Source organism: Varroa destructor, unplaced genomic scaffold, assembly GCF_002443255.2.
Source record: "Varroa destructor unplaced genomic scaffold, Vdes_3.0 BEIS01000002.1, whole genome shotgun sequence".
NCBI classification, from domain to species: domain Eukaryota; kingdom Metazoa; phylum Arthropoda; class Arachnida; order Mesostigmata; family Varroidae; genus Varroa; species Varroa destructor.
In genome coordinates, this window is record NW_019211455.1 from 12,700,380 (window position 1) to 12,725,126 (window position 24,747).

The 24,747-nt window shown below is 39.4% G+C and overlaps 1 protein-coding gene across 6 annotated transcripts in view; it reads left to right on the top strand.

Annotated features, from left to right (window-relative positions):
- The window catches only part of Rab3 (RAS oncogene family member Rab3), a 49,315-nt gene that overhangs the window by 16,021 nt on the left and 8,547 nt on the right, over window positions 1–24,747 (top strand). For 3 of the 6 annotated variants that reach the window (XM_022790691.2, XM_022790688.2, XM_022790687.2), the window contains exon 2: window positions 20,885–21,109. In XM_022790691.2, coding sequence (XP_022646426.1) covers window positions 20,897–21,109 — 213 coding nt within the window. In that variant the 5' untranslated portion in view covers window positions 20,885–20,896. Of the gene's footprint in view, window positions 1–6,026; window positions 6,902–15,924; window positions 16,204–17,248; window positions 17,495–20,884; window positions 21,110–24,747 lie in introns of those variants that run through there. The other 3 variants (XM_086981619.1, XM_086981621.1, XM_086981620.1) reach the window with 3 other exon arrangements.

The following is a 24,747-nucleotide window of genomic DNA, read 5'->3' on the forward strand; positions in this document are numbered from 1 at the left end:
AAGCAGACTTTCCGGTTGCTCCTGATATTTCCTTGGTACGGTTGACTTACAGCTGTGCGTTTGGGCTACGCAACTTTTTGACAATTGTTAAAACGCATCGTTTCTGTCTGACAGCGGCGTCCTTTTTGTTGGAAGCCGGACATGGACTAACTTTTATTAACAACAATGAAGAAAATACTTAAATGTACTTTACAGTATAATCGGTTCCCTCCAGAAGCGTTTGCTCTATCTGCTAATTGACGGAACCCCTTGTTTTCCATCTATCTGGAAAGATGAAGTGTGCAGCTTTTTTTTCTTTTTTTTTTTGCACAGTACAAAATAACGCCTTTCCAATTATGGAAGAGGCTGGTAGCACAACTAGTCAATCTCCGACTAGAAGTAAACAGGAACACCACACAGGATCGGGCTGATTTGATTATTTAACGGAACGAATAGCGGCAGTAGACATTGCCTTGCACAATGTGTGGTTTTTACGTAAACCAAAGCAAAACGCGCTCCAAGAGTGTCTGCAATCATGCAATATCATAGGGTCCTTTGGAGGCTACCAATTTTATAAGCGCAAGGTTAAGCTTCATTTTAACGAGACCCGAAATAAGCCGTATAAGAACATACTTGGTTATAATACAAATATACTTAACACACAGTATTATTAAGCATTCGACAATTATGTATAACAACATCGTACGTGTTGATCTAGTTGCAGGCGGTACACTGAATTTGTTATTTTTTTATGTATGGAACAACAGGAATCGTAATACAAAAAGAAATAATAGAAAATAATACCACACCTGTTCTCGCGGGACGCACCAGGAAAACTCTGTCATATCAACAATAATTCGATTGATTTCAGGGCAGGAACATTTTGCGTAGACGTATGGTAAATTCAACCGATGTACATCTTGTAATCTTACTCTCGCCATGAAATAAATATGCACAGATAAATTGTATAATTAACGGAATCCTTTTAGAGTACTATGCTCGAAAAATATTCAAACAACCTTTGGAAGATCCGCAGTTTGTCGGAATTCGGGGTCGTCAAATATGTCCCCACCCTTCTAAGTAATTTCCTCTTATTTCAGACTTGCTGAAGCGACGCCTAAGTTTCGAGTAGGATAGGTCTTCATGTAGGAATCTACATGTTGCACAGATGTAGTCGAAGGGGCTCAATTTCAGTTTAGAGAGAATGTATAAAGTCGCTTTGACATTGTCAAACCCGAACGACTTTCATTCCAGACAGAAACGCAATAAACCATTTAATCAGAGATGTAACTGCTCGTTTGGACTTCTGCTGTGGTTCTCAACGTAAATGTCCTTGAATCATCTAATAAATCAGTGCTTATGGCTAAATATGTAACTAACAAGGACGTGCGCATAAGTAGGTCCTGGTTGAAACCTAGTTCCAGAGATTGAACCCGATAGAATAGAAGACAACTATTGAAAACTAAACGCACGTATTATATAAACGAACACTGATGAAGACCCCTTCTTTAGCCGTAGGTCACTCATAAGTCTATTGTTGAGGTATACCTTATTTACTTTTTATTTAGGTTCGCTCAAAAGATCAGTATATCTGACATGGTAACAACACAATCAAAGTTCCAGAGAGCGAAATCGAATGCTTCACACGATATTCAAGAGGAACACGGAAAATGCAACTCTGATGCTTAAATATTTCTCTGAGCTTACAATAGCTAGTCTTCTTTTAATAATTTATAGAAAAACCTGAGAGAAAGTAAGTTTTTAACTCGTCTTTATACGTACACATTTATATATATATATACATTTATTATATATTTATTTACAGGACTTCTACCAAGGCAAATGGACTCAGAGCACGTTAAGTATTAGACAAGGCTAGTAATGATGCCTTAGACTTAGAACAATCGTAGTCTAACATCAATATAGCAAACGAGCACGTATATGATAGAACAAAAAAAAAAAAAAAGAGAGAGAGAGAGAGAGAGAGAGAGAGAGAAGGTTCCACCCACAAGCCTTTGGAAACGGTAGAAGAAGAATGCCGTGTGTGTAATGCAGGCCCTCTGCGATGAACTGCTCCACAAGGCATGTTCTTGCATAACTGAAAGGTTGGTCCTGGCGATACTCATCTTTTTTAGTTTCCACAACACGATTATGTTGACCCTGCGTTTTTTGGCTACGGTTTTATACGGAGTCGGCGTAGCTACATAATATGGGAAGGGCAAAATCAAAGATTTTGCCAACGGGCATCACACGATGTCCCGCGATCCACTAGCAGGAAAAGGTTAGCCAGGTTCACGTCAGTGAAACGAACAAGTAACAGAATAAAGCTATATTAAGGGGGCATTGCATATGTTGGTTTTCATATAGTAGATAGAAAAAATTATGATGATTTTTTTAATATATACTTGAAAAACCGGATGAAGGCAGATCTTGCCATACGCAAAAGCTGTAGTCGCCTTACCATATTTTCGCAAACATGAGCTGCCAGTGTGTGCATAAGCTAATTGGGCTCCCGTAAACTGTCCCAAGCTGGCCGTGCAAGCTCGTGCTCGTTCACGCAGACATGAGGAAGTTTGCAGTTTTGAGATGCGTAATTTTAAGCCGGTGATTCGTAAAACGCTTGTTTTACGGAAGGCAACTTTTCTACAATCGTCCTACTTTAGTATTACCGTTAAACGTGAAATTTTCGCGTTAACTGGGGTTAGTGGATCGAGTGATATCCAAGTGTTGTTCTATGCCTGAGGTCAGAAATCTAGATAACACATTTGGCAGACAATTTTTGCAAGCCTATTGATTAATGTATTGCATTAAAAATGCTTTCGAACGATAACAGCATTAAATGTTTTTACACGCCGACTCTAAGAATCATTCGTTGCATATCGTAGGCCTAATGATATGATGACATTCTTCTTCTAATGATTCGAAAGTCATTTTTCAAAAAGCAAAATCTTCCACCAAGAGTCGCATGAAGTGCTCACAGGGTTAAACGATGCATCGCATGCAGCCATCCAATCAGACTTTTTTAAAATCTCAAACCAACAGCATTTCGAAAGGTCAGAGATCAGAACTTTGAGCAGACTATTTTTTCCTTGTAATTCTGTTTTTGACTAAAATAAGACTTTTCTTTTTAACACAAGGAAGAAATATAGGCGTTTGGACCGGGCGATGGTCCAGTAAGAATTTCATTTTTCACCAGAAACATGATATACGCAAGCATAGTATTGAGTATCACTGTATTCCTTCCTTGTATTTAACTAGATCGGCTGTGACTAAAAGTCTCGTTCTTTAACTCACGCCCCTGTCGCCAGGCACAACAGTGCTTCTTTGCCTTTTCCCCGCTAACCTGTTTCAACTCCATGTGACACTGCAGCAGGCGGACGTTAACGGCAGGCAGATCTGTTTCTGCCAGTTTTTCTTGTTGTCGGATATGATCTTTGGCTAGTTTGCGGCAGACACACAGTGTTTCAGGGGCGAGCAAGGCAGCCATTATTCTATTATTGATGCTCCACTGGCTGTTGTCGCAGACCTTCTTGCTTTTCTATGGGGCCGCTTTTTGTCTAAGCCACTTTCTATCGCCGTGACCAATGTACACGGAGTATCCCTGTATGGCCAAAAACTAGCAGTCTTCTCGCAAACAGAAGCACTAGTTATTGCGCTACAACGTGCATAACGAACATGGTGCGGCTAGCTTTTAATAACACTGGAATGTTTCCTCGGTAAACGTGGGCAAACTGTATAGAACAGGAAGTCAGCACAAGTTACAGAAAAAGATGACAGAATGAGACCTTAGCAGACGAGGTGCGGTCGCAGGGTGAAAACTTATGAAACAAATCTACAAGCACGCAAATCTTCCTGATTTCGTAACTGATTTCCACCTAGTTCCTACGAGTTGTATATATTATCTGTGATAAAATTAAAGAAGAAGAATAGAGAGACAGAAGGAAATCGCTGTTTTTCCTGCACCTCGTTTTATTTTCGTGGTGAAGTATTCACACAGTACTACTTTGTTTGACCCGGGGACATAAAGGCTAGGGCAAAAGACCTGGCCAAACTACCAGCAAATAACACGATGTCCTTTTACACGCTTATTGGTACAAAATTTTAGGCGGCAAAGGTGTGCAGACATTGTCAGCGATTTTAACGCTGGATGGCTTGAAAGTATAATACTATATTTATTACGTTTATGTCTATACATCTTTTTTGCTTCAATTGAAACCATTCATTTCAAATGTTGGTGTGATGCACATGGATAACGATGTACTCCAATGGGTGTCAAGCCTATATATTCGATGATGTCTGAAATATCATTGTACGAATGAATACAGGGACTTTCTCTAGAAGCTCAGGCATTGATTTCTAGGTTTATTGATCTACGGCTGGATGCAGCAGTCCGGATCCAAATACAATATTCGCTACTCCCAGAATGTCGTGACAGAGCAGAAGCAGAAAAAGTATTGATATCCGCCACAAATGTGATATGTATTTATAGTGCGTGCAGACAGGGTTGAGAAAATTAAAGCTCAGCAAATACGAGCTGCGAATCGCCAGTCAACGCCCGACATCAGCTGAGTTACATATAACCATATAAATAAGCATATAAAAATGCAAAAGCATTGGGATGATATCTTGAGGGATATGTTCACTGAGACAGATCAATCATAGCAATGAAATACCTACCAAGCACTATCATCGTTTACTCAGTCATTCAGTTGACAAAAATAATTAAACTTAATTATCCTAAGATCCTACTCGAACGAAGAACCACTTACTAATCGCAATGCGGAACTAATACATCGTATTCTGTCTCGAAATCATGGCAGATTTAAACCTTTAAAGAATCTCTTCAAAGTATAAAAAGTGAAAGAATCTTTTTCGTTTGCGCATGAGCCGATGGATGGCTGAAACCGTCATTTATTTGGCAGAGGTGCTAAGTTCTCGTCGCAGGAAAAACCGATTTATTAAGGCTCATCATCTAATTTGGCCAAATGGCGTTTTCTCTATTCGTATTGCCTAATTTTTCTATTTGGCTTGACCTCTTTAGGGCAATACGCATCTCCAGGATCGTTAAATGTTCATAAAATAAAATTCGATATCATTTATGTTTACCATTACCCAATTGAGATTTTTTATAAATTCAATCTTTTTCTCTTCGTGGGGTTCATAAAATTGGGGGACTTCTTGCGAAACCTCAATATTTTCTAAAGAATCCTTCTTATCTCTTATTGGCTCTACACATTGACGGGTCTCTGATTTTATTGGCCGTTTTATCTATTTTTGCATTAACACGTCGTATACAGCGCGACGATACCGAATAGAAGCCAACAGGCAACTGATTTCATCAAGAGAATCACCCTTACAATTAACTGTACCCGATAAATTCTTGTTTAGCTTTTTAGCTCAAGGCTCGAATTTAGCTACGAGCAGACAACGACGACCTAACATAAACTATTGTTTATGTTTTTTTTATGTTTTTGTTTATTTTTTTTTAAAGTTTATGTTATTAAATAATGAACTCTATACGTGAACTGTTGAGAAAATTAAACGTATGACTGGAGGGGGTTAGTGGGGTTATGATGTGTTGTACACATGTTAACGAGTATCTTCTACGGTTTTTTTACAAATTGTAAAAAAAAAAGAACAGGTGAAATATTTTTCTGGTAGATGTGGGTCAGCATCTATGGTAACGGTAAATATGGTGGCAAAAGCAATGTAGCTTTGGTGAATTTTGAAAATTTCACGAATTCTCATTAATTTTGAAAAATAAATCTTGGCCAGCGCTTTCTGTAAATGTCACATAGAATACTTCTTTGTAAATTCGGTATTTGTTGAAGTATCAGAACCACCTGATTAGGAAGTATCGAGCATTATTTGACGTTCGTGGAGTCTGTTAATATTCAGGTAACAAAATGCAACGTTGCCGTTCACGGAGGAAGACTCCCGGTATATCTTGTCATGCTGTTGGAAAATTATTTTTACAGTATTTGAAATTTGTCTAGACTAGTGAAATAACGATGGTTTGAAAAAGCCTTTTAGATGGGCCACTGGGTACCGTTTGTCCGAAGTTTAGCTTAGCCCACTCTGAATGTATAGATCAACGCGGTGAAAATATCGATGATAAAATGACTTAAGTGGAATCTAGTCGATGACAAATTCTCTACATAGCTAGCGTGAAAGATTTACAACCAAATTACTACAAAAAAGTAATGTGCGTACTTCGTTTCACATATGGACCTAGTGTTACTGCAGATCACTATAACAGAAAATGATCGCGTATGTGTATGTACACATAGACATTGTATCCTTCACAGAGGCGTAAGGACAACAAAATAGGACTGATTTAAAGTAAAAAAAGCAAGTACCCATCGAAGACGCTAGCTGGGGTCAGTACGTAGGCCTGTTTTTACCTAGATATTTATTTATACTTGGTATCGGAAAATTGAGAAAAGCTCATCTGGATCTTGCGCTTGTACTCGATCTGTGTCGTCAATGTTACGTTCTCTTCTGACGATCTCCATCCATACACTGACAGTGCTTGCGTCACTCGGTGTGATTCTGTCCTGTATTGGCCAGGCACTTACGAAAGCTATCGAAGCGGCTTGCAGACATTAACGCCTTCTAAAAATGCATGTATATATTAGTTTGTCTACCAGGTGTCGCTACCCCGGAATCATCCATCCTGTACCAAGACAGAATTGTCGCTGCTAAAGATATTCATAGGGCAGCCGAGAGACCAACTGACACTTGGTACGGTGACCTCCCGAGAATAGCCGAACATCGCCTCCGGGTGTTTCATCGCCTTCTCGGTTCAAGTCGCACAAGCTGGGTGCTTACCTATGCTGAACTAATTTTCTCTGTTCAGCTGTTCTAGGTCAGCCCTTCGATACAATGGCTTTATAGAACAAGATGGGACAGACACAACAAGGTAGGAAAACTTAAGCAAAGCAAAGACTTCCAACGTCGTGCTGGCGAAACAAAAGTACAAGAATGGCAAAAAAGAAAAATATTTTATGATAATACTTTTACACATTAAATAGATATACATGAAATAAGTGCGCGCAAAAAATTTGAGTTCTTATGTGAAGATCTCCTATTATGGGAGTGCTGTTGGTTGGGGGTAGGTAAACTGTAATGATTAATAGAGACTTCAGACAGTGGTGAAAAGATGGTTAGAATTTAATAGTATTTACATAAGCTTATAGTGGTAATAGTCACTGTAATTAGTACTTTTATTAATATTATTATTACTTTCACTGCCAATGTTGATGTTAAAAGGCTAAAGTTAGACACGATCCTTCGTATAAGATACCCCATAGATGACCCAAGTTCGTGCGATACATAGATTCGACCAACTATCCCACCTTTGCTCTAAAAACAACGTTCTAGCTACAACGTTCAACTTAATTGACACGATGGAAGTGACTGTATCTAGAAAGCTACTTAATGTTGTTCCATCAACTTAATAAAAAGAGCGTCAACAATTAAAGCGGCGTTAACATGTACATAACGCCGTAGGTGACATGAATATTCTGCATCATATTCACTGTGTACATTCTATCTCTCCTTTATCCACAACTGGTGCTTCAACGCCACGAATGGTGATCACGCGAGAAGAGTATAAATGAAGTACAATGGACCACATGTCAATTTCGTCTCCTTCGCAGCAGCGCCCTCTTGCTTCTGAACTAGATCATTATTATTATATTAGAACTTCCATGTGTCTTTTCGCAACTTTATTTCCATGCGTCTAGTGTCTATAATTTTTTCGCCTCTTTCCTCTGACCATCAAGATCCTATTAGCTCTTGTTAAGTAAGCTGAGCACCAGAAAACAAGAGGCTGACTGAAAGCAACCTTGCAAGCTGTACGATGGTTAACCATTCATGAGGCAGTCGATGACAGTTTTCTGTTTTGATCCACAGAGTGCGCTCCCCTTGCACAACCTGCACAAAATGTTTGCCCTTTCTCTGCTTCGACGGTACATTTCCCGTGTTTGTCGCTCTCGCTTGCTGGCCTTGACCTTGTGTGTTTGTGTGAGTCTTCCATGCGAGGCGTTGTCAGATTCGCTATGCCGTACACTACGGCAAATAGTTAAACACACACAAGGGTTTTTGGAATAGCTTGACTGCCACACTGTTGATGGCAATCTCTGTACATAGTTGACTCATTGTAGTAGAGGACCAAGTGCATAGCTGCTCCAGAAGACGAAGTAGTAGTAGTAGTAGTAAGAAAGCTCGTGAGACCAAAGATGCTAAGTTATTCGTCTAACTTCTAGCAGATCATGGGATCATTTGCAATGCCAGCTCCCATGGATGGCTAATTGCTCATAGAATGGCATACATGTATGTTTTTGATCCATATCGCATAGAAGCTTGAGGGTGCGCAAAAGTTGATGTCAGGTTCTTTGGAAGGGGATATATGTTCGTCATGGTTCTGGCACCGCGGATGCTCTATTGGTACAGGAGTGCGCTTACTCTTCAAGCGATTAGGACTTGTGGGAATTATATATACCGAGTCGTATCCAGGGGCATAGAAGGGAATCTTACGCTTAGCAAATCGCCTCTGAAACTGTATCGTGCCGGCTTGCACTGCCCTGCTCTAGTGGCGTCACGTCGAACAAGTTAGTTTGAGTCATACGTTAATAAATTAGAAAGACTGATAGATCGAAGAAGGCACCACGATGGCGTGGGGCAGATGGCCGAGAACGTTATCAAAGCTTCACAGTGATAGTCTACAAGAAAAAAAAACGGGAAAAAAAACGGAAGCGTGTAAGAGAAAACTAAATCATCACTCAGCAGTGCTATCCAGCGGCAATGTTTGACAATGAAGAAAGGCATCGAGCTAATTAACGAGCGGCTTGAAAATGAATTGAGGAAGCCATTTGAATTATCCGCTCCATGTTGTGATCTTGCCATTTTCATTTTCTGCCTCTCTCCATACAGATTAATATCTACTCTAAGTTGAAAAAGTTAGTAAACAAATACATTGAATTTAGCTAGACCGGCGCATTGTGAGAAGAACTCATAGCCATAAACTGTAGGTAGCTGTGGCTATATAATATGGCGAAAAGATCCAGCTACAAAGGTGAAATGTCAAAACGAGGATTGTGTGAAACATGTATAGCAGTGGTTAAATAAAATAGAGATTGAGAATGCCTTTTAAATCTTGGCGTCAATCACGGGTCATTATTATTATTATTAGTATTATTACTAGAGCTTCATAGAAGACACATAGCGTTTCTCTTAGCTTCGACGAGTTTGATTCGGAAACGCATCTTTAATTCATTGTGCAAGACGCAACACTGTCCATTCAACTGATTCCCCCAAAACACTATATCATCCCATCGAAATTTTATGATTAGTTTTTACAACCGTTGCAGCTTCCGACGAAACAAAGGATATATAGCAAAGTTAATTAAGCTCACACCATGGGAACCTGCTGCCTATCCCTAGACGGTGAATCGCGGAAAATTCAAGGCTCGCTGCGACCTTAACGACCTTTTCGAGTTGTACATGAGACGAAACTATTTACATGTAAGGCATTTTTTAGCTGTCCTTCACTCTAACGTACAGTGGTACGATTAACAAAAAAAAATCGTCGTAGAAAATTGACATTAAGAGTAGCAAGCCCAGATCCTGAATCGCTTTAAACTATTGATGGTACTTTTTAGTAGAACATACTGGCAGCTTTAAGGCTAAGGCGTTCACGGGAGTTATTCACTTTCTTATTGTACTAACATCCAAACTTTGCCTGGACGCTCTGTGTCCTATTTAGACATTAGGCTGGGCGTAATATTAGTGTACTATAGTATTTAGTATCGGAAGTCAAGTGTTGCAGGCAGCAAACTGGGTTAGGTTGAAGAGTCTTAGGCAGTGACGGAGGGGGTAACTTTATGGCATAACCCTACGCGCCCGCTATGCTCTTTTTTACATACGGGATAGCAACTCGATTGTACATGATTTTGTTTGCGTATGTTAGTACAAACTATCATGCAGAAATGAGGAAGATTTTAGTTGGAGCTAACGCACACTTGATGCTTCGTAATGAGTTTGGCATCGTAAACATGACTGATTTGAGTTTTTGTGCTGAAAACTTGTCTATCCCTCGAGCGGACGTTAGGGCTTGGTGGTATATGCAAGCCGATATTTTAAACTATACATACGTTTAGGCTATTTTGTTTTGAGATGGTCCAAACATCGGCGGTGCTCTCCATAGGAGTTTCCTGAATCTCGGCTGTAACAGATTGTACAGTAAATACTTTATGGGCAGACACCTTAGAGTTATTGCTCCGTAAACGCCTAAGGATTGAGTTCATAGGGTTTCGACTCCTTACGTTGAGAGCGTGACTCAAATGTGGATAAAAAAAAAAGCAGTTATTTAATTTCGCTTATTCGTACATTTCTTTGTATGTACAGTGTCACAGAGTACGTGTAGAAGGTAAGGATATTGGCATTTAGGGAAGGGGCTCTCAAGATTATTATGTCAAAACTTCGAAAGGTGATACAATTAAATACAAAGCAATGTTTATAACAATTGCAAGGGGGTATGCAAGATACATTTAACTTCAGAGTAGTCGTTTTCCTCCGTTGTGCTAAGTAGGCACAAATAAACGTTACTATCATTTTTGAGCGAAGTACAACTCTCACAACAGATCTGCCGCTATGAAAGGGCATGGATTTAAAGTAGGAGTCCCTTAGTTTTCGTCAGTAGCGTTTTTTAATCTCACATGCTTCTAGCGCGCAATTTTTGAATCATCACATCTTACTTAAAAACATATTGCCGGTGTAGGCAAGCTAGAACTTATCATATAAACAAACATGCTGAATAGTTTATTTGCACAAATAGGCCCTATAAACAGGCTTTGCAAAGAAGGAGACTTAAAAAAATCTGGCCTTTATATTTACCATTCGTCATAAGATTTCTGGTTAGGAATGTAGTCCAAGTCTTATTATGTATGCCATGGCGATCAGAAGAAATCGTGCAGGAACACCAGCTAGCGTTGGAGTAGGTTGTTTTTTCTCATGAGTCGATAATGATTACGGAAATAGATAGCAAGGGGTGCGACTCCTGCTCCTATTCTGATCCCTAATGATTTCCAAATAAAACAGGCGTACGTCGCAAAAGCAGAATCTTCCAATGTTGGCTTTGGAACTCCGAGCCCACCTCTCCAGCATCTTCGTCCCTTGCCTTTTCATTCTTTCGTGAACTCAAACAAAACCTCTGTTGACAAAGCAGCCGCAAATGATGCAGGCTAGTCCGAACGATACACACTGTATATGAATAATTATCGTATGAAGATTTAACAGTTAGCGCATTATAATAACTATGAATTCAGTCATATGGAAATGTATCTACTACTATAATTTAAATTATATATATATATATATATATATATATATATGTTATTATGGCTATAAAATCAGCCCGTGATAGAGCCACTCTAATCTATAATCGGGTTATGCAAGGGAAGGACAAGTGCCTAATACGATCCGCTTGCAGGGGTACCATCGCGATCAGTGCAGTCACGGGCTGAAATGTAACTTTCAGCGTCAATATTACGGTGACTAAACAAGGTTAGAGATGAACTAGAAGAGGTACATGGGTGACAATCCACTCCAAAACGGCTTGCTACAGAACCCAACCATGTCGAGGATTTGTGAAAGTGCGTTTTGGGTACGAAGCGTACGTAAGCAAATTTCGGTTTGGCGAAAAGCACGTGCAAACACACGGTTTACTTAATTTATATCACTGTGTCGCTGAAGAGTTTAGATCACAGAGTATTTTCATAATGACTACACAAGTGTGACAGTACGGGTCGATTATCCATCCGTTTCAAAAATACTTATCCGAGCAAAATAAAGTGAATGTCAAATAAAGTAAACGGAACGGAAGGGGTTACATAAAATTTGCAAATTGGTTGAGTGAGCTACATCACGCGCTGACGAAGATTTTAATTAACTTCTCTTTCGTATGAAGCATTATCTCTTCCAGAAAATGGAGAACCAACACAGTATTTGGACGTCACATCTAATAGAAGCATAGAAATGTAGCATAGCATAGGTTGAGCAAATTCGTTTAGCTGAAATAGCTGGCCTACTCAATGAGTATCCTTCATATTCCCTTAAAATCGTTATACAAACATTGTCGTGAGCTCTTGTTGAATCGGAAACGTGGAAAATGTGGAGAAGGCCCTCATTCTACACGTTTCTGTCTACTCATCTTTAAAATCACTTATCCGATTTAGAATAAAGTGTCCAACGACAGCCTTCTGTAAACCGCTATGAACCGATTTCGACACTCTGTAGAGACCTCGATTCCTTATGAATTGCACTTTGTTCAGTAATCCTCCTAGGCGTGAAAGGCGGTCGATTTTAAAACGGTAAAATAGTGTTTGGCGACACTGTTCCATAGGACTACCATATGTAAGGTTTAATTTTATTGGTTAGTAATATGCATTAAATAAATGGTCAGGTTGGCAAAGACGTATTAGCCTATATACGCAGATACGCTTTATAGCCCTCACCTGATTGACACAGCCACACTCGACACTTTTGTAACCGATGACTGTTAGATTGAGGTTTCAGCCCAGTGAGAGAGATAACTTAAGTGCAATCTCATTACCAAGGTAATTCGGTATTCTACGAATGTGTTCTCAACTCAGAAGGATTTTCCTATAACAATAAGCGACTTCTAGGATGTTCAACTTTGACATCTTAATATCGGACATTTCACAATGAAGTACGCACAAATGGACGTTCTTCTATCAGCATTCTGTAACCTCATAAAATATGCATTTCATTGTCATAGTAACTGGAGTGAAGTTTTAGCCATTTTATTAACTGACATCTTTTAATTTTGTTATACAGACAATAGTAAATACGACTGAGATACTTTTTGATGTACATTTACACAGGTTAAAAAATATATAACGATTTATTGAGTTTGTATTCAATTGATGCGAATAGGACTAGATTCTATCTATTAGAACCAAGAGTGTGAAAATGCGATCTGGCCTACGCTTTCCAACTATAAAATCAACCTAAAGTACATTCGACGATGATGTTCACACCATTCTTCGAAAGCAGTCATTATGTCACTAGTTAAAAGCAGGCGTTTCAAGCCTAAGTAGGCCCAATCAAGACCGCGAATATCCAGCTGTTGCTAGATAGGCCTCCAGACGAAGGATGTACTGTTTTAATGAAAAAGCTATTAAATAGAGAAGGCCGGACTACTTCCGAATCACAAGGATAGCCTAATACAAGAACACACAAAAGATTACCGTGGGTTGCGTAGGAATGAGATGGCAAGGACCTTTTAAAGCATTTACGTATAAAGACCTCTGTACAAATAAACGAACGTTTTACATTGAACACATATGAACTAAAAAAAAGTAAAATATACAGGAAGAAAAAAGATATTTATCTTCTTTAATACGTTAATAAAATCCTATTACATATATCTATATATATTGTGACAAAAAAAACGTTTTCAAACACACAAGCGTAGATTAGATCACATTTGCATGTAGTTAGAGAAGTGATTTTTACCCATTTTGTCTTACTAATACCCTACAGGCCAGATGTAATAAGCTACATACATATCATCTTCTAAATTTTTCCTTTACCATTTACCATTGCCTGTGCCTATGGTTGTTCAGGCAGGTTTGTCATCTTCTGTGTTAACAAACTTCGTCCTCAGGATGTATCGTACCCATTTCCTTCGATTGACATTGGACGCCAATTTTTCTAATAATACGTTGTACGCTTAACATGTGCTTATTCGAACCCAATGGTGGCTTTGACCTGCGTTCAAGCTAGTTGAAGCCTATTATAGCAATATTAGCGCCAGCAGCTTACCTTGTAGTAGCGACAGACTGCGTTCGTTCAAGCGAACGGTCGCTCTACCTTCGAACCCCTTTTACTTCCTTCTGGACGAAATACTTTTGCTCAGAGCGTATTTCTTTTATTTCGCACACCCCTTCCTTTCGCTCTCATCAGAGACGTTCTTGTCTTGGCGAGTGTACAAACGCAAAACGCTGAACGGACTCAGTCAGGTCTACCTGCGCTTACAGCCGACGACGAAGACGGACCAAGCAACCACACTCCGTCAGATGTTGTATATATCTACTTGTGCGTTTGTGTGTCTCATTATAGTAAAGAAATACCTGAGGAGAACTAGGAAATAGAGGAGGGGTTGGGAATAGACAGAAGACCACGTCACGTTACTAGGTTCTTATTCCTATTTTTGTCATAGCTACGACCAGTGCAACAACTCGGGCTTCGTCAGTTGGCAAATAAGAAAATTGCGTTTAGCGCACTTTAAGCTAGGCCCGAGGCCTGTTTTTCCTTGTCACATAGAAAGAGGAAAGATTATATATGGCGGTGGTAAATTGGCGCTCTCATAAATAGCCAGACAGAACCTATTATATCTGAATGCGAAATGACATGCTTTTCGCGGGCTATGCGCATATGAGATGGACCACGAGCTCAATTCAGCAAAGTAGAATTCTATCTAAAACAGAAAATGAATGAAACAGTCAATAGAAACGATTCAGTGTTCCACGTTGTTACTCCTAGTTCTAGATGAGGAACATGTCTGTAGGAAATACCGGATAAATGGTTGTTAGAACGGAAGCAATTCTGGGACGAAAGTTCTGAAGAGATGACGGTGATGGCATCCCCTACGCCCGCCGTTTTCTACTAGGATTTCGTAGATGGGAAAAACAGTGCCGTCCCGTTGTTGAAGCTATGCGGACAAATTAGTAAGTTGTCGTCTGACAAAATGAAGAGTGGGTGGCAGCTGTCGTAGAATAGAATGGAGTTGGAAGGAAATCTGACATCAATATTAGGTAAGGGATTGGATGAAAGAAATGCGCAAGAAAAGCAGGTTAGCACAATATTTACATTTAGTCTAGGAAATCCCCTTCTTAGTTCTCGTTTTTTTTTTCTGCCTCTTTTTCTCGTCCTAGAAGGCACTTTAAACTAGGAACTTCATCTTATCAGTGTGATATTGTGAGCCACTGAAGCAATTCCGTCTTGCCAGCTCTCCCGGAACTTCAGCAGCGTTATTGCAATACAGCTGGTTTTTCAGTGATGCATTTCATCAGAAAGGATGGGGCGTATCACACTCCTTAGCATAACGTGCCCTTCAGCTATGATTGTCCACGACTAAAGCTATGAAAGATTTTTGAAAGCTACAAAAGTTTCGTTGACTAAAACGAATTAGACATTTGTGAGCAAATTCAAAGCTGGTCATGTGGCACCTCTTAGACTTCTTTAGGGCAAACCAGCGTTTTTAACTTTATATATTTTGAGCAATGTACATCTGTACTGGACTGAATGGAGGATTGCTCGCTTCTACGGTAACTCTCATAGTGGTTTCCAAGAATACTCAGTATAAACAAATGGCTCTAGACGAACTATTTGTGTACCACCTACCAACAAAAAGGAAAAGCCAGAACAGCAAAAGATCAAAACCGAATCGACAAAAACATTTTATTTTGTGTGTATCCAAACTTCTCATAGCCTATAGGACAGAAGCTTGTATTATAACAAAAGCATTTTGTACTGTTTCGAAGTTGGACTCGTCCTGGGGAAAATTCCAGCATGTCGGGTTATTTGTACCTTTTATTTGGTGTGCCTCCTACCACAACCCGATATCACGACAACGTTGAGCAGTATACCTGAAGTATCCGCTGCTGCAATATAGTAACAGTGTGAAAAGCAACGTATTTTTACATCGTCGAACCCCAGTAATAAAGATAATCCCCGCTTTGGCTATTCCTGGCACCTTCCACCAAGTTGGCTTCAACGAACTTTTCAAACGCACAACTGCTTCGCGCCATGGAAGAGACTCGATAGTAATGCGTTACATAGCGACCATATGTGTTAGGGTTTAACACTGTGGAGCTCTATCGTCTGCATTGAATCAACAACAGATACTTTGTGGTGTCCTATAAAAACGTATGCATTAATGGGCATCAGCACCTCGCAGTCTTCTCGGTATTTTCGCCAGAAATCTGTGGGTTAAGTAAGATCTGTCCGATAATCACGTGTCGTCCGCTAGACAAAGGCATGTCAATTTGACCAGTTTCCTTCAGCGTTATTTTTTTGTGAAAAAAGCATACGCACTTGCATGACTTCGTTCGAAAACGGGGTGCCGTTTTGGCTATTAAAAAAATTGATCTCGGTGTTTCTCAGGTCTCCTAATGGATAACTGTCGGAACTGCTGTAAGTGTATGTGATCATCTAAAAAACGTACGCTGGGTAATCAGTCAAAAGGCAACCATGAGTTTGAATTCTTGAATTTCTACCTTTAAAACCCTGTAGAAACTTATTATATCTTTACGTGATGGCCATGGCTTGAAGTCTGACGATTCGCACTCAGTAACCTTTTTCTATAAATTAATGAGCCTTCTGTGCTAGAGTGATAATTATGTATTTAATCGCCCCAATGCAAGAAGCAATTCTCACAGAGTTAACTAACTTCCTCGAATTAATGCAGCACGCTTATGCCGTCAGTTTTTCTAGTCGCTCTCAAATGCGTTCGTTGGGATCGTTTTCAGCCAATTTTCTTTTATTTTTTTTCTATTGTGTTAAAACACTTCCCTTTCACTCCAGAATAGGAAAATACGCGAGTGAAGCAACATACGCATTGAGTTTTTTTTTGCGAGAACTGCTTTATCAGCTGTAAAGTCTAGGCCGATGCATTGTCCTGATCCGAGAACCAGGACTTTTGTGTCGCAGTTTGGTCTCTCTGTTCAGACAAACTCGTTTGATTTTCGTAAAATACGTTGATAATACTTCGTAATGACCATAGAGTAGGACGTTATGCATGTTGGGTAAACCCTTCTTCGACCGTAGAAGAATATCATGAGAAGCACGTTCATTTTGGACCGCGATGTGCGATTTTCTTCGGTGAGGGTGCGTCCTTAAACCGATACTTAGGAAAACATCTAGCAAACATTTATCGGTTCTGTCTACACAAACCGACAATTGAAGGCAAACAAATTATTAGCGATTTTTCACAAGTGAATTAGCTAGTCCCATGGGACAAAAAAGATAGAAATCAAACGAAGAGAGTGAAGAAGCTGGAAATATGACACATAGTAAAATAAAACGTTACGATCTACTTGGGTCCGCAAAAACGCAGATGCCCCGAAAAAAAGATATAAATAGCCCACTGATAGAGCTAATATGAATGTGCATTCACCCATCGCAAGATGATGCTTTTATCTGAGACGCTGGGGTAGGCGTTTTGATGGCAGACCTTTAAATTGCTATGATAAGAACACAGGATGTATCGATTAATGCCGGTAGGTAAATAAGTGCCATTCGACGTTTGTGAAGACAGTTCATTTCGCCGGGGCAGTCTTGTCAGGAAAAACAGTCCTTATCAAGGCGGTTGTAATGCCGAGCGATGGAAGACAAGGACATGACGTAGCATTAGCTGAAGCTGACATCGTAATAATGGTAATTGTGGCCTGGGGACGTGCAGTGCAACGATTTAAGTTGATTGATGGTGAGTCAAACTTCTGAGACGATGATGGAGGCTTTAACTGGGTGCGTTTATTTTTTGCGTAATCTTGAACCTGCTTGCGATCGATAATAAACAGCACTATACGGAAAAACGTATAAACATTAACACATTTCTAATTAGTAAACGTGATTTTATTCTCACTGTGAACTTAATATGTGTAGTATTTCTCGGCAAGATACTCCTCCGTATGAGATACGTATATTCCCAATCCAATAGTTGGCTACGGAAAAACATTTTGAACCTGCAATGTCCTTTGATTCTAAAATTGCTTTTCTTCTGAGAAACTAACATGCGATTGAAATATTAAAAAAAAACGTCAGTTAGTTCCCTGAGATGGCTGCAGTTCCGGCGGGTATAATTTCCTTCGTCGTAATCTTCGATAAGATCTACAAGAAATTCACAACCAGGTATGAACTACAGATGTTATTACATGTAAAGAAAGACCTGAACGACCAGCTTGAATTTATATATCGACTTTTTCTTTTGCTCAAAATGGATACGAAAAAAAAAAGCATTTTTTTTCATTCTTTATCCTCAAAACATATATCGTCATCTCGTGCAATCCACGAATATCGTGCATCGAACAAGGTATTTTCAAAATATCAACAAACATTGATGTCTTTAAATTGAAAAAATATGTTTGTATATTGTACTCTACGTATAAGTTTGCTAAAATCACTTAGCTAGAAAACGGTGCTGAACAGAAAGAGTGGCAAGGGTATATGGCTGATTGCAGTGACACGATTCCACAGATGGAAATCTAATCAGATTACGAACGAGCTCATGTCTAATCAATGAGTGCGTTGCGTGAATAGGCACTTTTATGTTATGTCTTAAATAAATCGATTCCTCTTTACGACTCGCCGAAGCTTTAGCCTGCAATGTCGGTCAATCAGACTGACCAAACCAGAAAGAAAAAAATGCTGCATAGTAGAGGCTAAAGATGACAGCAATGATAACCTGGTTGGTTTCCTCGCGTTACTCTTATTTGGTCTACCCCATCCTGTCAACCAAAAGCCCGGCCAATGCCTACCGGGACTACACTGAACCAAAGCCGGTTTATACAAACTTACAAAATACAAACTTTGCCACCTCGCGGTTGAGCTTTGCAAAAAATCAAAATGTACCTGTAATCAAGAGGTCAGTACCGTTACCTCAGCAATATACAGCCTCAGCCGTCTGAAAGAGAATAAAGAAATCAGTGTTCATGGTAAAAATAATTTCCTTCTCAGAACAACCTCTGAGGACATTCATTAAACAATCCTTTCATAATATTCAATTTATTGCAGGTCTAATGAATAATTCAATCGTCGGCATAACTGTCAGCTCGGTCAGTGAATTTTCTAGTGTTCCCTCTATTGCCTTCCCCTTCAAATTTTTTTTATAGTATTGTGAATAGAAAATCGCAGGGAACCTGGTCCAATACGGCGGTATACGAAAGCTATGAAGGATCCAGCATTTGTTGTGCCACAGTTCTGGCCTTTTGCGTTGGACAAATTTGCGCAATATTCTTAAAGCTTCCTGACAGTGCTCCTTAATATCCGTGGAGCCGGATGACATGAAGCATGATGAACGATTGCTCCGATGGTACCAGGAAGCCATCAGGATTACCTTGTTCTCGTACCTCGATCGTGTGACCTTTTTTGGTGATGGCTCGTTTCCGAGTCGACACAGGAAGATTGCATCTCAATTTTCTATTCGTGGACGGCATAAACCTAAGATGAACTATTTACCCACGGTCAAAGAAAACGATGACAGGCCTTCCAGTATAAGAACGGTCCTCGACCGACTCTTGTGCCTCTTCGAAACGCTTAAGCCTTTTGTTTATTTAAGCTTTACTTTGTATTTGGTCTTCATGTGTATTCTGCAATATCTGTAGAGTATCTGTGCGGTTGAATTTATTTTTCTACACAGAGAGCTTGATTCGCTTTCGTTACTCTATTCAGGAAAAATCACAGGACGCTCAATACAGAAACTGCCTCAATCTCACTAGGAAATTTGACCGTTAATCAAATGTCTGTGAAATTTTAGTTGTATGTGGTACAAGCCCCGTTTCCTTACCGAAAAGCAAACATGGATCACAAGCCACCATCCAGTAGCAATTCAAACAACTCAATCATTTCTGATTACTCAGTAGCGTAATAGTTTCGCTAAGAGATCATGTATAAAGAACTACGGTTATGGAAACTGATACTGTAGGATTCATGGGTGTAGACTGTAATTGAAATAGCTCAGCGCGGAAGTGCTGAGAAGGACTCTTAAGTGTGAAGGAACTATACGAAAGTTGAGGACAAGGCCGAAATTTAGACAAAGCTTCGAGCGAACGAGCACAGATAGGCTATCACATATGGACGAAGCCTTCTTAAATTGAGAAACGACAGAACCAATTTAGTGTCCTTTTAAATGATCGCCGCCAAGTCGGACAGGGCCTAATCAGAATTAAATTTGCTTCCTGCCTGTGGGCTTCGACAGCCCTTTTCCCTTCCCTAGACACGTAACCTGTTGGCATGGCAGAAACCTGCGCTCTAGGCGACTACCACATCGCCAGACGCGAACCGCCAGCTCGCTGATGTAATTAACGTAGCTGATGGCTAAATAATTTAAAGCTGCTTCTATAGGGACAATCGAATTGATATAGATATATGCCTATATAGTATAATACCAACGTCTGTCGTATGTAAGGCTAAGCTATAATAAATAACTGTAAATTGTCATTTTATCTTGCAGGGGTCCATAACATCGTGTCGACATTTATATATATATATATATATATGTTTTTTTTGCAAATGTAAATATTGGCAAACAGAAGCACGATTAAGCAATATGATAAGTATGATCAAGAAAAGAAAACATTCAATCAATGGATTTGTCATCAGCTACGTAGATCGTAACCTTCATAGAAAATGACACTAAGCAGATCCTTAGGATCATTTAGCCTGTTAGCTTTTTCGACTTATATCTATCTATCATTTGGTGTTGCACATTGAAGAAAATAATGTAGTAGTTTTCGTAGCAATGTTTTTTGAAAAGGAGTTCTTATCACTTTATGGAGATACAAAGATCTCCATTCGCATAATAGCATTACGCTAAGCAAGGTACTTCATTTTCCAAGAAAACACTATGACAGGTCTATTATTTTTTTTTAAATTTCATGATACTTCACTGTTAAGGAAAAGAAAAGAGCTATTTTTTTGTTGGCTTACGTGTTTACCGGATAATTGTGATTGCTTTCCCTAGCCTACCTCCTTATATATCATGTATACATTTGAAAGTAAGTGGTTTTTACTGCTGAGAATTACGTTTATGAAAATAGTTGCTGGCATAAAATAAATAACGTTAACGTTAGCGTATTTTTATCTGCTAACTTTTCAGGAACCGCGCGCAATGACAGCAATGGCCAAAGATGCCTCGACGGACCAGAATTTCGATTACATGTTCAAGATTCTTATTATAGGAAATTCGTCGGTTGGGAAAACTTCATTTCTGTTCCGATATGCCGACGATTCATTTACATCAGCCTTTGTTTCGACGGTCGGCATCGACTTCAAGGTTAAGACCGTCTTCAGACATGAAAAGCGCGTCAAACTGCAAATATGGGTAAGAAATACGGACCAAACAATATCTAGATAAAAGATAAGTACGATTAAACAAACGTGATTTTTGTCCTAGAAGGAGTTCATCAGAAATAAAGTTAACCGTTCTTGGGTATTCACTTTCATTGCTTACCTGGTGTCAGCCTGGTATTAGTATCCTTGCCTCGCACAGCTTCCGATTCCAGCGAGGACACGAAGATGAATCAGTTCCTCAAAAGTTTTGTGCTACGTATTTGTCATTAACCGCTTGCCACAAATTTGCCTGTGCGAAAGCTTATGAAGACGTCCGTAGGTCCCCTTTTCATAGCCACCGATTTGTAACTATAGGTAGACCATAGTTGAGCCAGCGAAATCGGATCGTCACGAACTACTCGTGGCGTGCGTGCAGGCATTTTTTTTAAACTTTAATAATGTACGAAAACGTTATATATTAGTGTCTCTTTCGTTGTATGTTGAAAGCAAAGATATCACATCAGTTTAGTGTGCGTATGTCTGTCTTAAGTGGAAAAACGTCACTCACTCTAGAATTTGCGAATTATTTGCATTCACTTTCGCATCCAGATATAATAATTTCAATACTACTAGAAGTTATTAATTAAACTAATAGATAAAGACTGCCCGGAATGGAGTCGCTATTCGCTAATGTACATGATACCATATACAGGTTAAGTTACTCAACTTGACGACACATTTAGCAGAGTTTGACGGTTTTAAGGATTATCGTCTGTGCCATTGATTGCGTATTTTATTCATTGTTCTGTAAATACATATCTTGATCACAATGTTTTTTTAATTTTAAAAGGACGAAAAATATCCAGGAACATGTACCTGAGCCGACTGATCAAGACGTTTATCGAACTCTTATGCCTTTTAAATTCAAGGTTTCTGTATTTGCCCATTTTTTTTATTTTTTTATATATATATATATATTTTTTTTTTATAGTCTCAAAATAAAAACCACGTTCCAAGTCGGTATTGACAGAAAAGGAATTGAAACGAAACGGAATAAAATTATTTAACTCCGGGTAACACCCCATAACTTGCGTAATTTCCTGAACGCCCTGTACACTAAACCGATGTCAAGTAAGGACTCACTCTACTAAATAATTAACTGGTAATTAAAGCACACGGCACGAAAAACATACTCGTATTTTTACAATCCTAGGTCACATCATGGACTTTAACACGATCTACACGGAAGCAGCTACACGGAAAATTAGGCAAAGCCGAAAAGGATGATGTCTTTTTAAAGGAATATCTCCAAAATGATATGTTTAAGTGTGCGGTAGAACAGGTAGTCTCTAGTCAAGTGGCGTACGTGACTGACGCGAGCTTGATCTTCAAAACTTGTCAAAATCCAGTTCGGCTGGTTTCAACCTCTTGTATTCTCTAGGCTTTTTTCTTTTGAGTATAGCCTCAGAGTCGATTGATACATTTTGAAAAAAAAAAAGCATGAATGCAGACGATAGTCACTCTGAACAGTTTGCCCAAACTATAATAGCAATCGCAGTAGCAGTAATGGATTGGAAGCTGCAACAAAAGTCTCGCAAAGCTTTCAAGCTGGCCTCAAGTCAGGTACGTAGAGATTGCACTCGACAGACATGTGCATCTGTCGAGTGCTTTCGCTCATCCTTGACCTCAATGTAGCTCGAGCCCCTAGCTTAAGTAGTTGTTTAGTTTTCCTACTGCTGCTTATAGTGCGGTTCTCCGTCCACCTGCGTTATGATCGCCCCTGCCCTTTTACCCTTTTTATTGTTGTCATTATAAGCTTTTGGTCTTTTTCTGCCGCAGCGGTACCTAATATCCGTCATCATCACGCGCATTCGGTTCTGTATCATATGATTGTGCCCCGCATACAAATCTTAATTGGCCGCGCGTTATTCGTTGGACCTTTAAAGGAGTGGATTGCAGAATTCATAAATTAGGGTGGATCGGTAGCGAAAACTAGAGAGATGTTTCTAGACGAAGGAAAATAACTAGTAACGACGACAGGCAGCGACAATGATAAAATGAGGCGCAGAAAAGTCATATGAGTGAGAACGGAGGCGGAGAAGACAAACGCAAAACCTATTTTTTTTAATAAAAAGACACCCTAAAAAAATAGGTGAACAGGTTGTAAATCATGTGAAAGAATGGCGGCCGCGTTTGGCGTCTATCAAATCAAAGAGAACGAAAATAACCGAAAACAGGGACATGGCAACAAAAGCGATGGTGGAATCATTCAGGGCGTGAAAAGATGATTACACTGCTCGAGATGTTAACGACGTGGCCGAAATACGCAAAAAAGAATTACACTGCTGTAGTTTACATTGTTTAAAGTAGATATGAATGAAGGACTTCGGTAAGCTTGTACCCAGCAGAAAACAAAAAAGTGGTAATCGATTCTTTTCATGATGACCGATCCCTCTCAGCAAATCTTGTTGAAACATTGCACGGCTGTGTAAAAATTATCTGTACAGCTTAAGACTGTAGTAGGCAGTCTTCCCTACGATTCAAACATTGTATTTTTGTTTGTCGAAGCAGCTCTAAAAAAGCAAAAAATTACTTTGTTTCTGGATTCTTTGAAAGCATCAATAGGCGAAGGTTTACATTGTCAGTTGACGTGAAAGTTTAACACATTAACGGAGCAATACTGTCTCTATGCTCCGTTTATGAATTTGTGCTTGCAGACGTATAGCCATACGTATTATTAACTGCCAAAAAAAAAAAGCGACAGTCTCTCCTTCAATGTTTGTCAGTCAGGCAAGACAATACATTTCTGCCTTTCTCGTAAAGAGCGAACAACGCCGTTAAACTAGACGGATCGCTTAGAACAGTTTTGCTGTAGCCCCATAATGAGATTGATGTATTCACGCTTCCACTTCTGAGCGTAAAGCACGGCCAATTACCAATTCTTTGTGGAAGAGACTCTTTTCATTCTGTTCCTCCTAGAACCTGTAGGATATTAGTCTAATTTCGGTTTCTCAACAAGAAATTGATTCGATATGTGTATAAAATGGTATAATATTATGCAGCAACTATGAGCAAATAACTTGTTTTAATCAGCGGAACCTTTCCACAGTCACGATATTCCTTCAGTCTTAACACTTCTACTACCTTCTTGTTGTATTCTACTTACCCTGTACACAACTCCAATCATGAACATGCGTCACGATAGAATTGACTACTAAAAACAACCCGTCCATTGATGAATGTACATATTCTTTTCATATAAGGCACACATATGCGCGCGTCGCCTTAAATCCTAAGTTATATACAGCTTGGAATTTTACAGTTCTATTGTATTTGAGTTCCGAAACTTACACAAGTTTCAACATACAGTACTTGACAATCATAATCATACAATACTTGACATTACATAAGACCATGCCTAGTTTGCTTCAACTGCATTGTCGTCCATCCCGTCTTATTGAACCAGCGTCGATTACCGAGTGAACGGAACTCGTTGCATGAGAAGATAAACTCGTAGAAAGGGTACAAGGTCATTCATGGTGAAAAGTCGTCATTACTAAAGCCGAAGATACTTGAAGGCAGGTACAAAATACGCTGGCTGTCCATTAATATAAACGTCCTTGTTTTTATCGCTTTTTCGGTAGCGTCTGCCATTCATACGGTGGGAGCTCCTATGTTCGTTTTGAGATC